The sequence below is a fragment of the Condylura cristata genome, unplaced genomic scaffold, assembly GCF_000260355.1.
Source record: "Condylura cristata isolate star-nosed mole 26May11 unplaced genomic scaffold, ConCri1.0 scaffold00035, whole genome shotgun sequence".
NCBI lineage: Eukaryota > Metazoa > Chordata > Mammalia > Eulipotyphla > Talpidae > Condylura > Condylura cristata.
In genome coordinates this window covers 3,363,592-3,379,154 of record NW_004567136.1, presented here as the reverse complement: position 1 = coordinate 3,379,154, position 15,563 = coordinate 3,363,592, and the positions used below count along the sequence as shown (strand labels likewise).

Genomic DNA, 15,563 nt, shown 5'->3' with positions numbered 1-15,563 from the left:
TTTCAAGATAGTTCCTGCAACTAATGGCCAGATTTCAGATGCAGGAGCTACTGTCAATCACTTGCAGGAACATTTTCCTGTTGGCACAGTACTGGAGGCAGGCCCTAGCATAGTACAGCAAAGAGATGAAGGATTATGGATTGATCAAAGGCAGGAGCTGGTCAGTTGAATGACCTAAATCAGAGAGGTGTTTTAACAGGAATGGAAAGGAACAGATGGCATTTGTTGAAAGTATTGCACTCATTCTTAAAAGTTATAAGATTGTAATATCTAAAATATAGCAGAAACTATGAAAGATTAAAATCTCTAACAATCAACTTCTATGTGTATTCCTGACTATGAACCTCATGATAACCCTTTAAAGTGAATAGAAGAATCTCTGTGCTCCAGGCAAAAGACATTTCTTTAGGGTTCACGGTGACATCTGTCCCATGCTTATGTCCAAGATCACAGCAAAGTCTAACTCTGGTTGTAAACACAGGGATAACTTCCACATACAGGGGTAATTTGAGCCCCATCAGCCTTTTGTTGGAATCAGCATTTGGCTGGGGTGGCTCTCAGTGTGCTAGTTTTATTTATTAGTTTTATTTATTAAACTATAATTGATGGATGGTGTGTTCTGTATGCATGCACTGCATAGTTCTTTGTTGCTGCTACTTTTTGATTTGGGTTGTGTTGTTTGAGAAGACTCTTGAGTGACAATTATTGTTATGTAAGCTAATACTTCTGCATCACCTGTTCTCTGCCAGACATTAATAGTTTTTATGTGATATCTATGCTCTGAATTATATTCTACCATCTCATAACCCTTCGCCATAATTTATGTGTTTGATACAACTTAAGATTTACAAAGCGATTTCACATATGCTATCACACCGGTAACTCTATCGGTTTTCATTTACCATGTTAAAGCAGATGCTATATTAAGCATTAACTGAAAGGGGAGTGGGCAAGTGAGGATGTAAGCATGGAAGAAAACCAAACTTCTGCCAAAGAAAATGAATCAGGCAGAAAATTCACCAATAGACCTGCTTTTCTCTCCTTTGCTCTGTTTCAGGAGTACCAAATTGATATATTTTTTGCTCAGACGTGGACTGACAGCCGCCTTCGATTCAACAGCACAATGAAAATACTTACTTTAAACAGCAACATGGTGGGGTTGATATGGATTCCGGATACCATCTTCCGCAATTCTAAGACGGCAGAGGCCCACTGGATCACCACTCCCAATCAGCTCCTCAGAATATGGAATGATGGGAAAATCCTGTACACTTTACGGTAAGATGCCAGTGGCGCTTTCAGTCCTGACCATCTGATTTTGGGTTTAAAATTTAGATCATCATAGAGATTGGACCCTATTTTCACGGATAAGTTCTATTATTTCTTATGTTCGATATGTTGTAGCATTCTGAAACAGTTAATGTTAATTCCACGTCTATACAGGTAGTGGTATACACATGATCTACGTGAATATAAACTCATTCTTTTATCAGAATTCTTTTCCGCTGAAAGCTGACTGTGAATTTATCTTTCATGTGATTGACCTACAAGTCCCATCAGCTATGAGACCATGTTAAAAGCGCCGTGAGGTGTCCCAGTGCATCCTCACTGGATATGGCAGCTACCTTAGCATGAGCCCTCCGGGGACTGGAAAGTCCTCCGTGAGCCTCAGCAAGAGCATTGCACTTTAGAAAACTGACTCATCCAAAGTCACCACTGGGAACTAGTGTTACTAGGGTTTGAACCCGCGTCTCTCTCAAAATTCTCTCCACTCAAGTGGTCTGAGTCTAGTGGAACACAGAGCTGCATTGCAACCCCCCCTCACCTAAGCCAGCTGTTCTGCTTTTTCAGCTTAGGCTCGGGTCAGCACGGGACCCCTCCTCTCAGGAGGGAGCTCAGGGCACCCCCACCATGTGCTAAGAGCTGCTGTCATAGCCTTTGCAGCTTTGTGGCTCCTGACCCTGCCCTGATGCTGATTCTCTGCCTCCTGCTCCTTCTGCCTCGGCACTGCTCCCTCACTTCACACTCTCCATCTTCCCACTGTCAGTCAGAGCTTGTCTGTTCCCACAGATTTAAAAGACATACTCATGCTGAGAATTCCCATCTGCCAATTTGTGCCCAGGACATCCAGCTTCCTGGACCTACCTGTCTGTGTGCTCTCTTCCTGAAGGTCTTAGAGCACTGCAGGCCCAGCACGCCTGGATCTGGGAAAGTGACTTCTCTAAATCCTCTCTGCCATGCCCCTGCATCCTCCACTTAGTGGAAGCCCCCACTGGCCCTGGGTCTACCCCCCTCCTTCGCTCTTAAGTCCAGAACCACGAGTTCCTAACTGCAGGTGATTTCAGACAGTGAGGGGAAATCTGTGACTTGTATTGGTAAACAAGTAGCTATAGCAGATAAAGGCACAGATTAAAATAAAAATAAGCTGAAGATTATTTTCAAGTTTCAGGGAAATGATCACTGAAGGAGCAACAACAGAAAACACTACAGCAGATAACCCTGCAGGTGACTTACATTTAGAGAGCCAGTTTCTTGACGTGTTGCCTCAACAGCCTTAAAGGGCTATGAAGATAAAGTGAGGTAAAAGTGAGCCTAGCAAGCCGGACTCTACACGGTCTGTGCCGGGACCCTTTCAGGAACCTCCAAGGGCTGTCTTCTCTGGAAGAAGGCAGCACACACCTTGCCTATCTCCAACACCTGCTTAGTAAACCAGAGTTATCCAAATAGGGAATTTCCTACATGCGTATTAATTTGGAATTATACCTGTTTAAACGAACACGCCAGTTTCAAAATGAAGGCAAGGTTTACTTTCAACAGATCGAAAACAAGGATGGATAGAACTGCAATTGTTTTTATTTGTCTCTTCTCTAACTTGGCTTGAGATTTCATGAGCTGAAATTGTCTCTGCTACCAATAGTTCCAGCAGAACAAAATAGCAACACTGAAGCAACGGAATAGTAGCATGAGTGGACAGTACTGCTACCAGGAGTGAGAGCAGGTGCTGTCCCCTCCTGCCGGCCCACGGGGGTAAGGGACAGTCCTTTCGCTCTGCGTGGGAACATTACACGGCTGTTACTGAGTGAGCCCAGGGTGACATGTGGATCTCCCGCAGGCTCACCATCAATGCAGAGTGCCAGCTACAGCTGCACAACTTCCCCATGGACGAGCACTCCTGCCCGCTGATCTTCTCCAGCTGTGAGTATCCCTGGGGCACCCTGGAGCCAAGGGCATTTGGTCTCTGCTAATTTCTCGCCAGTGGTCACAGAGCCTCTACCACACAACCAGGGAAGTACATAGTTTCTTGAGATTGGGCACTGGGTATTTTCACTCTAGGCTTGATCGCATAGGACTCAAATTACAAAATAGATAGTTCTGATTAGGTTGTGAGCAACTTGGAAATTTTCTAATATGGAAGGATTCAGGAATTGGTGAATATTTGACTTGTCAGTAATGCTTAGGCTCGTGAGCTGTGCATATTTTTGGGGGTGTCCAAAATTCCTTATTTTAGGTTTAATGTCATCTTCAAGCAAAGTAACTTGTCTTCTAAATAGAAAATTTTTATTTAAAATGTTTTTTTTTTCTTGTGTCTTTTAGCTTAAGTAAGATAATTTTTATAGTAGTCTATCTTCTGGGATTTTGCTTTTGACTGATATTGTATTTTAGAAATCACTGTTTAAATTAAAAATTAAAGACAACTCATGCTACATTTAAGGATATACATATGTATGTGTATATACATATCAAATTTATTTGCACATTTATAGAACACAGTTTTTTAGTGAGCTAAATATGGAAATTTAAGTGTAGAATTTATGATAAGCCATTTCAAGCATATTGATCACGGGTACTTAAGTATGACTCATAAAAATTCTATTAACTTTATTGGCTTTCGGTATAATTGCCTATGGGTCATGACAACCAAATGATGGAATCTCAGGCAAAAGGTTTTGCGACTTTCCTTACCAGGCATTGTAGTGAGAAGACAAATATGAAGTAATGGACAGGCACACTTTATAATTCAGAGGAAAAAAAGCTGGAAAGCAAAAATTTGCTGATTTTCAAGATGAAGGATATATGTTCTTAGGTGGAGACTAATTAGTTGACTCCAAATTAATACATCGCTAAACACTTTAAATTTTCAACATCTGTATGGCCGATGTCTAGGAATGTCTACTAAACTTGCCTGTAGATTCCTTTGAGCCTGATGTTCTCTAATTATTTTAAAAGTCATGTAACATTCAAGTTGTCTAGTTTTTGTGAATCAGCTTAAGCAATGATGTGTCTGCTTTTCCCTCGTGACTTGTCCACTCTCCTCCCCATTTGCCTTCTCTGTGACCCCCCTAGGCTATGTTTTCTCAAACAGGGGTCCGAAATTCTGTTAGCTTTTCTATGGAGTTTATTATTTCAGTGGTTATTCTCACTATTAGACATTATAGTTCATTTCTTTTGATATGCACAATTTTGATAGTCTCTAACTTCTTCACCACATTTCAAAGCAATTTATTTATTTATATTTCCTGAGCACTCCAGTATGTGGGAGCAATTTGCAGAATTTGCTGATTAATTTTACTCTCTCTCCTGGTAACATTTCATTTTTCTGTTTAGTAACTTGGTATTTGATTTCATGTTTCCTGGAAAATTTTCTGTGGGATTTCAGTGAGGCTTCATTGGAGCAGGGTTTGGTCTGCCTCTACCTGGTGTTGCTGTTGCTTTAAATCAAAGTCAAGACCTGGGTTCCTGGACCACACAGATGATGTGAATTCTAATCATGTCCTTGATCTCAGACTGTGGTTTTAAATTCTTAAGAAATTTGAGAATTTTTTTTTTTTTGGACAGGGGGAGAAGAGGTCTTCTCTGTTTTTCCTGTAGTCTAAACTACACAGAAAATCCCCTTATTAGAGAGTTTCTCCTGAGTTCACCAACTGAACTTTAACCCCTTCTCTATGGCAGCAACTCAAGTGTCCATCAACAAGCAGATATATAAGCAAAGTGTGGTATATAGATACAATTGGGATATTATTTAGATTAAAAAAGGAAGGACATTCTGATGTGCTACAACATAGATGAAAGTTGAGGGCATAACACTAAATGAAATACGTCTCTCATACACACACACACACACACACACTATGTCTTTTACTTTCTTGAAGTATTTACATTTGGAAAAGAAAATAGAAGCAGAAAGATATTTGAAGTTGGCAAAGTCTGGGGGGAACGAGAATGGGGAGTGACAGCTTAATGGGTATAGAAGTTTACTTTTGCAAGATGAAAAGTATCCTGGAGATGGATGGCAGTGATAGCTGTTCAACAGTCTGAATTTAATTAGTATCACCAAGTTTTACATTAAAAATTATTAAGATAGTATATTTTATGTTTTGTGTATATTGCTATAATCAAAATTAGAAAAAGTATGGTAACTAAAATTAAACATTCACAAGAGAAATTCAATAGCAGATTTGAGCATGAAGAAGAAAGAATCAACAGACTTACTATAGACCAGAGCTCATTACAGAACCCCAAGAACAACAGATAAAGGGATGAAGAAAAATGAGGACAGCACTACAAACTGGTGGGACAGCCTGAAACTCGCCAGCATGTCCATAAGGGAAATATCAGAAAGAAAGCTGAAAGACAGAGAGGGAAGAAAAATATATAGTGACCAGAAGGTACCAAATTACACAGTGCGTATCCACACATCCTGGAAACTGAATGAGCCTCAAGTAGGATAAACTCAGAGAAGTTTTCAACTCTTGAGCATCTCAGCAAGGCCTATACTTGGATATAGTCAAGCTGTCTAAAGACAAAGCAGCCAGGGAGAAACAAATCATTATATTTAAGTGGTCCTTAAGATTAACACTTGATTTCCCATGAAAAGCCATGGAGGCCAGAAAGTGGTGGAATGGCATATTTAAAGACTGAAAGAAAACAAGTGTTATAAAATAATTCCATGTGCAGCTCATCTACTCTTCAAATATGGGAGAGGAAAACATTTCCAGATAAACTAAAACAGAAACTCATTACTGCCAGAGAACCTCTTCTATGAGAAATACTATAGGAAATCCTTCAGGCTGAAATGAAAGGACTTGAGGGACTAAGACTGACATTATAAAAGAACAAAGTTTATTTAAATATGTTCCACTGAAATTGATGGTATTAACTCATACTGGATTGTTATGTTATTGTAATACTCAAGAGAGCCACTAAGAACATCATTAAAAATATATAGTAAAAGAAACAAGAGATGCTTAAAATTGTACACTAGAAAATACCTGCTTAACATCAGTAGTGGATGGCTAAGAGAGCAAAAAATATGGCATAAGATATTTAGGAAACAAATGGTAAATGTACATAACCCCTGTCTCCTCAGCAATTACAATGAATTTAATCATATGCCAGTCAAAAGTCAATGATTGACAGACTATAAAAGATCAGGATCATCGGTGCTGTATATAAGGCTGAATTTTAATTAGTAGATACAAAAATACTTAAATTAAAAGGATAAAATGAACTATATCATGTGACTAATAAACAGAAAATAATTGAAATGGCTATATCAGACAAACATACTTCAAAATTGTTACTAGAGACAAAAAGGACATTTATAATGATAAAATGAGTGAATATATGAAGAAATGCAATTATAAATATGCATGTACCTAATACAAGAGAGTTAAAATACTTAAAGCAAACTTAACTGACATGAAGGGGAAAACTAGGTAACTCAGCCAAACTAGCTGGGTATTTTCATATCCTACTTTCAAAAATGTATTAAGGGCCCTCCTTGGTGGCTCAGTGGGTTTAAAGCACAGCACTAAGAAGCTAAAACCACTTCAGCATGAGTTTGATTCCCACCCTGGAGGTGACCACATGGTGTGGCAGACTTCTCCTGACCCGCCCACTGCTACCCTCAGCAGTGTACTTTGTCGATCTGCCTGTTCTGCTCCCCACTCTGTCTCTGGTGAATCCTCTCACCACTCCTGCACTTCTAGCCTGTACCACAGTTCTGTATGCATAAATAAATAAATCTTTTAAAAATGCATTAAAAAACTAAGCATGTCAACAAGGAAATGGAAACCTTGAAATATTCTTTAAAAAATTAAATCTAACTCGACACCTGAAGAACACTTCATGAGCAATGCAGAATACACATCCTTCTCACATGTACATAAGATACTCTGAAATACAAGTCACCGTTAGGCCTTGAAATAGATAAATAAATCTAATGGAGTTAAAATAAGATTGCTGCTGGATATAAAGTCAGTATACAAATATAATTTGTATTTCTACACAAAAGAGATGAAAAAATCTACAGTGCTATTTACAATCAAAAAGAATCATAGTTAGAATGAAGTTAACAAAAGAAGATTGTGTACTGAAAACTCCAAAAAATGTTGAAAGAAATTCTAAATAGAAAGGGTATCTGTGTTCATAAACTAAAGAAAACACAAATCATATTTCTGATAAATATCTAATATTCAGAATATACAAACATTTTTTATCAATCAACAGTCAAAAGACAAAACCCAACATAAAAAATAAATGAGACAGTTCTACAGCAAGATATTCAAATGTTCAAGAAGCACATGAAAAATGCTCAACATAACTTCAGGATAAGTAAAGGCAAATCAAAAAATCACAGCTAGAGGCCATCTCACACACACTAGGTTGGCATAATAACACTAGGTCCGGTAGGGTAACAACAGCTTTTCATCCAGCATCCAGCCTCTTGAGAAATGGCATCTGGGACCTAACGTGAATTGTGTCCACTTTATTCAGTTTCATGAGACGTTTCGGTAGAGAACTGAGGATACACTAACCTGTTGTTGTGCCAGGAATTTGCTTATCTACCCAAGAATAGTTACTTCACCTGTAACACAATGGCCACCACGCAGACCCTTCTAATTTCTGTGAGTTCCTAACTGTGAGTTCCTCTGCTTCCTTTTGATGTTGAGATCTGATACCTCATTCCACATCTCTTTTAATATCTCAAACCTTTGTCATATCATATTACAAGGATATTGCTTTCCTGACTTATGACTTACTTATAAATTGCTTTTATAAAGACAAATCAAGAGATACTTAGGGTCCCAGTCCTGATCATCCTTTAATAATGTTTACCCCAGTCTGCTGTGGATAACAGAAAGTTCTGTCTCTATGTTTTGTTTTTTTTTCTTATCTAGTGCTCATAGTAACTCCCAGACACCTTTATCCTATGTAAATGTTGAGATTTACTATTAGCCTTTCTTAGTCCTGAACCATCTTCTCCTATATCATGGAGCTGGAATTGTGCTTTGTCTGGTAACAGTTATGTTCTAGATTCCTCTTTCCCCAAATCCTGCTGTTATTTCCTTCTCAGTTTTTATATATACTCTGCAAGCTTTACTTTCATAGTTCTAGATTTGAAATCCATCCATGAGATGGTCTTGATTAACTTAAAAAATCCTTCAAAAGCTTTACAAATGTACATATATTTGTGCATGGATGATCTAAGTCTCATGTATGAAGAAATGTCTTATGATTATTCAAGTTATTCGGAATCACCCAAATGCCTTTGTTAAAGCACTTCCTGTGCATTTGCTGTTGGGGATACTTGTTGAAAGAGTGGAGAAAAGTAATGGAACAATATCTAAATGTATGGTATTCTCTGTGAGTACTGCAAAAAGTGACATTTATCATTTGAATGATGATGAGATAGGTGAATGGCTACTAGAGATAAGACATAGCGGTCACTAAAAATTCAGTACCAAAATAAGGAATTAGAGGAGCATTAAAACTAAGATTTACTAGTCACATTGTTTCCCCTATCCTTGGGTGAAAGTGTGTCCCTAATTCACAGACACTGGGCTCCCCACTGGGTTCACTGGGGGTAGTAGGGTCAGCGGACGGCTACCCTCCATGAAGTCCAGGGGGAGGACAAGCCCCGCCTGCCCTGGGAAACATGAGCACCTGCCAGCCCACATGCTGATCTGGACATGCTTGCTTGGGGTTCGACTTGGATACGGATTGAGTGTGTTCATGTACTCAATCTTGAGATTGAGAGGGGATCTTGAGAGGGATGTTGACTTGGATAAAAGATCCAAAGGCTTTCTAGGCGCCTCATTTCTCAAGTAGGAGCTCAAAGTCGGGGAGCGGGAGCTCCCCCTGTTTTTTGTGGTCAGCTGAGTCCTAACCCCTCAAGACAGGAGAGTGGGCTGAATGGATGGGATGGGAAGTCTGTACTTGACTTCAGCACATCTAGGCTCCACCAAGTTCTGATTGGTCAGGAGGAAGTAGAAACAAAGAAAGAGGTTTATTTTTAGGACTCACTAATGCCTCCTTTCTTCCTGTGTGCAGCATGCAAAGTGCAGCAAAGTATATTCCTTCCTAAATCTTTGCTGATGTGACCTGGGTTGGGAACCAACTACTTTCAGCTCATCCAAATGCTTTGGAACTGGTGTGTCTTAAAATACACTGAGTCACAATCCCTGTCCCTGTCCGTAGCCCAGGTGCGTTGATGAGGCAGGCCTTCTGCCAGGAGAAGTGTCCTGGCACTTGGGGGCTGCTCCCTATGCCTCTGCTTTGGCAGGAAAGGAGCCACACATCTTCTTGAAACCCCTTTTCCTCTGCCAGAGGAGTAATCACAAAATAGCAGACGCCGGCAGAGGCCTGTGTCCTCTGCAGCAAACGCTCAGATGTGAGATTTTCCAAAGACAGTCTGTCTTCCAGGGCAGGTGTGATGGTTTATTTTATGTGTCATTTTGACTTGAGTAAGGGCTGCCCAGATGCCTAAAACATGATTTCTGGGTGTATCTACAAGGGTATCTCCAGAAAAGACTACCATTTGAGTCTGTAGGCTGAGTCAAGATCACTGTTACCAGTAGGGTGGGCGTTATCTAAGCTCTTGAGGAGCCAGAATGAACAAAGAGGCAGAGGAAGGAGTAATTTGCACTCTACCTGGGCTGGGACATCCATGCTCCCCTACCCCTGGACGTCAGCTCTCAGATATTTGAACTTGAACTGAGTTACACTTCTGGATCTCCTGGGTCTCCAGCTTACAGATGAGACTCAGACTCTGTAAATGCACTTGCCAAAACCCATAATAAATTCCCTCTTATCTATAGCGTTGTCTAGATCTCTGTCGACATTACACCTATGCCTAACCTATTGGCTCTGTTTCTTTGAAGACCACTGACTAATATAAGCAGGAAAGTTCCCAGCCTACCATGTGTGGACTCCAAGGTCTCATATGCGCCATCATCCAATCAGATCCATCTACTTTGATGCAGTCTGAGAGAATTTTTTGGCTTTTTGGTTATTTGCTATGGAGTTGTGTGAGTTCTGTACATATTTTGCATATTAACCTCATATCAGAGAGATGATTTGCAGATATTTTCTCCTTTTTGTCAGGCTGACTTTTCATTGTGTTGATTGTTTACTTTGCTATGCAGAAACGTCATAGTTTGATGTAGTCACAGTGCAGGCAGGTGTCCTGACACAGGGGACTCCTGGAGGTTCTCTGCCCTTGTTTCAAATGTCCAGCCCCGGGTGGAGGGAGGGAGGCTGGTGTAGTGACAAGAGAGTCAGTAGTGCCAGAGGAGGTGATCTCAACACCTCGCGGTCATGGTGAGCAGACCCGGGCTCTTGTTGTCTTGGGCTGTGCAGTGAGGAGACCAACAGCTTTTCAAAGCTGGGTTACGTGGAGCACAGTGAGATTTGAGTCTCAGTGCAGGGTCTAGAGATACTGCCTGCACATCCTGAATACAGAGCATTTGGAAATGAGCCAAGTGTCAGAAAGGTCTGCAGAAAAATAGCAGCTCTCAGCCCCGCCCCCACATCTCATGGTGTAGATGCTTGCATAGTTTAACCTCCTCGAGCCTTATTTTCTCCTCTATGAAATGAGATAATGATCCCCATGATATCCATCTGTGAATTAAATGACAGGATGCATTTGAGCTGGGAGTTGCCTGCCCCGGACTCCCGAGTGGTTCGGCAGGAGTAATTTCATCATCATTACTGTGAATAACCCTGCAACCTCAGATAGTGTTGGGAGGGAGTTCCCACCGTGAGGGCCCAGGACCTGGAAGCTAAGCTGCCTGCACTGGAATCCAAACTGCCTGCTCATTCCTTATAGAACATCAGAGAACCTTCCTCACCTCTCTACACCTCCCTCTCTCATCTGCAAGGTAACAGTGGCAGCAAGTTACATGGATGGCAGGGACTGGAGGCATGTCCCTTCTAGATTTATCCAAGGATGTGCATAGATGGTAGGGAAGTGGTGGTAGCAGCTTGAGGGAAATTTGCACAGTTTCTTTTTTGTTGTGCTGTTCCCCCAAGGATATCCCTCTGTAACAGACACAATCTGCATGGGACAGGACTTCTAGGGAAGAGAAAATAGCTAAACTTTCACTGGTCACTAGCCTGTCATCCTGGACTTAGCTTCACTAATTATAAGACTCTACCCAGCAGTGAACACACTTCTGTGCAAGGGTTACATGGACACAGCAGGCTCTGGCTGTGTTAAAGACGAAACCAGGGGTGTGATGGACAGTCTTCTTTCCCCGGGTCTTGCTTGACTTGGCCTTGACAATGCAGTGCACTTTAAAAATATAGAGAAGTCAACGTTTCAAACACAAAGAAATGTTTGTTTCCAGCAGAGGCTGGGAAGCCCAGTAGTGCTGATGCTAATCCAGACCTCCCTATGCTGGTGGGGGTCTGCAATCACCCCCATGATTTATAGAGCGAGCTTACTGAACTGCTCCCCCGTGGGGAAAGCATCGCATGCCAAGACCTCCACCACCACCCCTACCGGTGACCACCCTTCATCTGCTCCAAGACTGCAGCTGATGTGAACTACAGCTACTGCTGCTCAAGTTCACAGCTACAGCACAAACAGATGTGAAGGAACTGCCGAGAGTCCTTGGTGTCACTGAAATTCTTGATCCATTAAAGGTAAATTCTGCAAAAATAACAAGGTCAGAAACCCTTCATGTTTCTTACATCTCGCAAAAAGCAAAAATTGAACTCAGTGGAGACAGAACCAAAGCTTCAGCAACAGCAACTGCGAATCTAATCAGAAGGTCATCACCTCTTTGGTTTACAGTGGACAGACGGCCTCTGTCTCAGCCAGTATAATCCCATGAGTGCTGTTGTACTCTTGAGCCAGACAAACAAACACTGAGGAATAAAGGAAACTGCACAGTGAAAACTGCGAGGCTCTGAAGACAAGGCCCCTTCCCTCATCTTTCTTAGTTCTGTTAAACACTTTAGTTCAGTATTATCTTCTTGAAAACTAGTTTTTAGGGACTGAACTCAGGCATTTCTGCTCTAGGGAGCCTTTTGGAGGGAAAGAAGGGCAGAGAGACTGCAACTCTTCCCTGAGAAAAGGAGAAAAGTAGAAAGACTTCAGATGCCAAGCTCCTAACTGATTATCCAGGCTAACAACTCTATTGGTTATTGATTATCCAGTTCAGGATTTTTGTTTTGTTCCAGTTTTATATGTGTCTTTCCTAAAGGATTTTAATGTGAGTGATGGAGAGTGTAGAGGAGGGACTCATTTACTAATCAATTTTATTTTTTTTATAAAAAACAATCTTTTTTTTTTTTTTTATTAAAAAGTTTATTTTTACATCATTTTTCACATTTTTTTTTTCATCTCAATTGTAATCCCCACGGGTTTCCCATCTAAAAACAAACAGAAAGATCACTAATTGGGAAAACATTTTCTCACACAAAAGTAGCGATAAAGGACTGATCACAAAAATATATGGAGAACTGATGAAACTCAACAAAATTGAAGTAAACAACCCCATCAAAAAATGGGCAGTAGAGCTAAAAAGACACTTCTCCAAAGAGGAAATGCAGATGGCCAACAGGCATATGAAAAAATGTTCAACATCACTCGTAATAAGGGAGATGCAAATTAAAAAAACAATCTTTTAAAACGTTTGCCCCACCTACAATCTTGACAGTATTATTTGGGGGGTGGGGTAAGGTACAAATAACAATTTCTTGGGTGTTTTGTTTGCATTTGTCATTTTATCTCATGCATGAATTTACTGAACTAAAGTTTAAAAATTAAAAAAAGAACTGTGATAGTGCCCTGCTGGGCCAGCCCTCCCTCCTCAAGCCTGTGCTTGGGTGGGGGTGGGGATTGGGGGCTCAGTGTGAAGCTCGGAGTTCAGGGCTAGAATCTGGGAGTCTCCCGTTTCCTTCTCTCACTGCATTACACTTGCCCCAACACTGTCCTGTTACACTTAGGACCATCCGCTCATTTGACCCTTCCCATCACCATGGCCGTTTCCTCCACACCTTTAACAGCAGCTTGGAGAGGTGAGTGAGGTGAGGTCATCTTCCCACTTTGCCTGAGTGGCGAGGGTCACTGCACTTTGGACCCAGTAGAATAACTGCTGAGTCTATGTGCCTAATGATTAGTATCACGACTATTTGTTTTGTTGGCAAGAGGACATTTGGAGCAAAAAGATATCGGACCTCAAAATACGAGATGTATTTTGCGGTGCTGTGACTCTGCCTCAGGAAACTATTCTTGATAAAAATTAAAAAAGAAAAGAAAAGAAAAGAAATACGCTCTGCTCTTTATCCTTGACATCTCTGTCAGCTGGAGCTGTACTGGAGCTGAGAAATTATTAAGGAAATACCACACTGGTACAGCAATGTCGTGGTGTCTGAGAACGTTGGCTGATTTTAAGTTTTCGAAGGCAGTGCTCCCTTCTCCCAAGGTAATTAATTTGGAAGAGAAGTAAATGCCAGTTGATAAATCTCAGTGTCAGTGTGCTTGGGTCCTGTCACGGCAGATTTACAGCAGTCCCAGAGCCACAGCTGCTTCCTCTTCCGGGCTGATGCCCCACCCAGCACCAGGCCATGGGAGGCCAGTGACACTCCCTCTGCTGTGTGTCCTGTCAACGTGCAGGGAAACGCGTTCTCACCCTCATCCCCACCGGCCCCCTCCCTTTTGCATTTGAGAAAACTAAGGCTCAGAAAAAGTCTTAGAGAAAGAAGGAAAAGTAGTAGACCAGGGCATGGTATCCCGGGGGCAGCAATGTGAACTCATCTCCCGAAGTGCATAGTTTTCCTTACAACATTAGCCTTTATCTGGGCTGTTATTAGCTAAGGAGAACCGATATCAAGGCAAATGACCCCTTGCAGGCATTCTACAAATGTCTTCTCTGTCCTCTTCATCTATGCCTCCTTGATAGATGATGGAAAACATAGATTTGCAGGCAAAATAAGAGAGATCTACTGCTTGTCTCCCCTTAAGCCTTCAAGAGAGAAAGTGAAATAGAAAGTGCAAGTTCTCAGGAGGTTCCTAAGGAAAGGGTTCATCCTTCAGGTGAGAACCTGATATGTTCTTCACCAAAGAAGTGTGAACGTCATTCATAAACATCTTATTAAATGACACTGGGAATTCTTGGTGTTTCTTTTCCATGTACTTTGCCTTTGCTCCAATGAGTGAAACAAAGGGTTGAGGTAGAAGGACCCTGCCTCCTGCATCCTGATCTAGAAGGTTCTACCTGAACTAGGTGAGTCCTGAGCACCAAGTAGCACATCTGGCTGGGCTCTTGGGCAGCTTCACATTGTCCCCCTCTCTGCTCAGGGGTGGAAGCATATCTCAGCCATGGTGGGGCAGGGAGGACAGCTCCTAGATTTCTTGAGTAATAACCATGGTTGCGTGCTTAGCAAGCACCAGTAACTTAGAGTCAACTATGAATACAGGATTTCTACCAAATTTATTCTGAGACCCTGTTTGTCTGTGATCACACTTCTCTTGTCTCTTTCCCATGACCTGGTATTGCTTGGTGCCACTGGCTTACCTGATCATTTGTGGGTAGAAAAGAAAAAAGAGGGGGACGTGCAGACTGAGAGTTCAGCATTCCCATCATGTAGTAGAAATTCCAGCATTTCATTCCGCTTGTCAAGTGATTACCTGTTTAATCCCTGTAAGAAGGTCACAGAGCACAGAAGACTGTGTAGGCTTTGGTGACGAGCGGAAACCGTGACTAAGGGTTGCTTTATAGTGGCTGTCACAGCATCAAACGACGAAAAAAGAAATCTGTAAACCAAATAACTTGCCCTCGCTGGGCCAATGAAGCCATAACGTAATTGGGAAGAAAGTCTATCAGTAGATTCTGATTATAAATTGCTCTTTCTATACATTTGTATTTTCCAGAAAAGTTTGGCATTGTTGATTTATAGAGGTTAGGGAGCACATCTACTGTGGGCTCAGAAACGCCTTTTCAAGGTAGGTGCTTAATAGTTATTTGCTCTGTAGAGATGGCTACCTCATGTGAGCTGTTCAAGATGCGTTGGTACCTCGTGAGAAATGCTGCTTGAGAAGCAGGTCATCGGCGCATTCGTGTGAGAATGCACACTGGTTAGGAATGCTGTCCATCAGTGCACCCTGAAGTTGCATGGGATTTCTCTGTACCTCTGCCTCAGTTTTTCTGAAAACTGACTGAAAAATATAGTCTATTAACAACAACAAGACAACGGAGGGATGGGGAGAGGACCCAAGGGAGAAACCTGCAGAAAGCAGAACATCTTCCCAAGGCTTCCCCTGTGCCTCGCTG

General features: G+C 41.5%; 1 protein-coding gene across 1 annotated transcript in view; it reads left to right on the top strand.

Moving 5' to 3' along the window:
- The window catches only part of GABRG3 (gamma-aminobutyric acid (GABA) A receptor, gamma 3), a 332,100-nt gene that overhangs the window by 206,427 nt on the left and 110,110 nt on the right, over positions 1 to 15,563 (top strand). The window contains exons 4-5 of the mRNA XM_004693064.2: positions 1,058 to 1,278; positions 3,113 to 3,195. Coding sequence (XP_004693121.1) covers positions 1,058 to 1,278; positions 3,113 to 3,195 — 304 coding nt within the window. The remainder of the gene's footprint in view (positions 1 to 1,057; positions 1,279 to 3,112; positions 3,196 to 15,563) is intronic.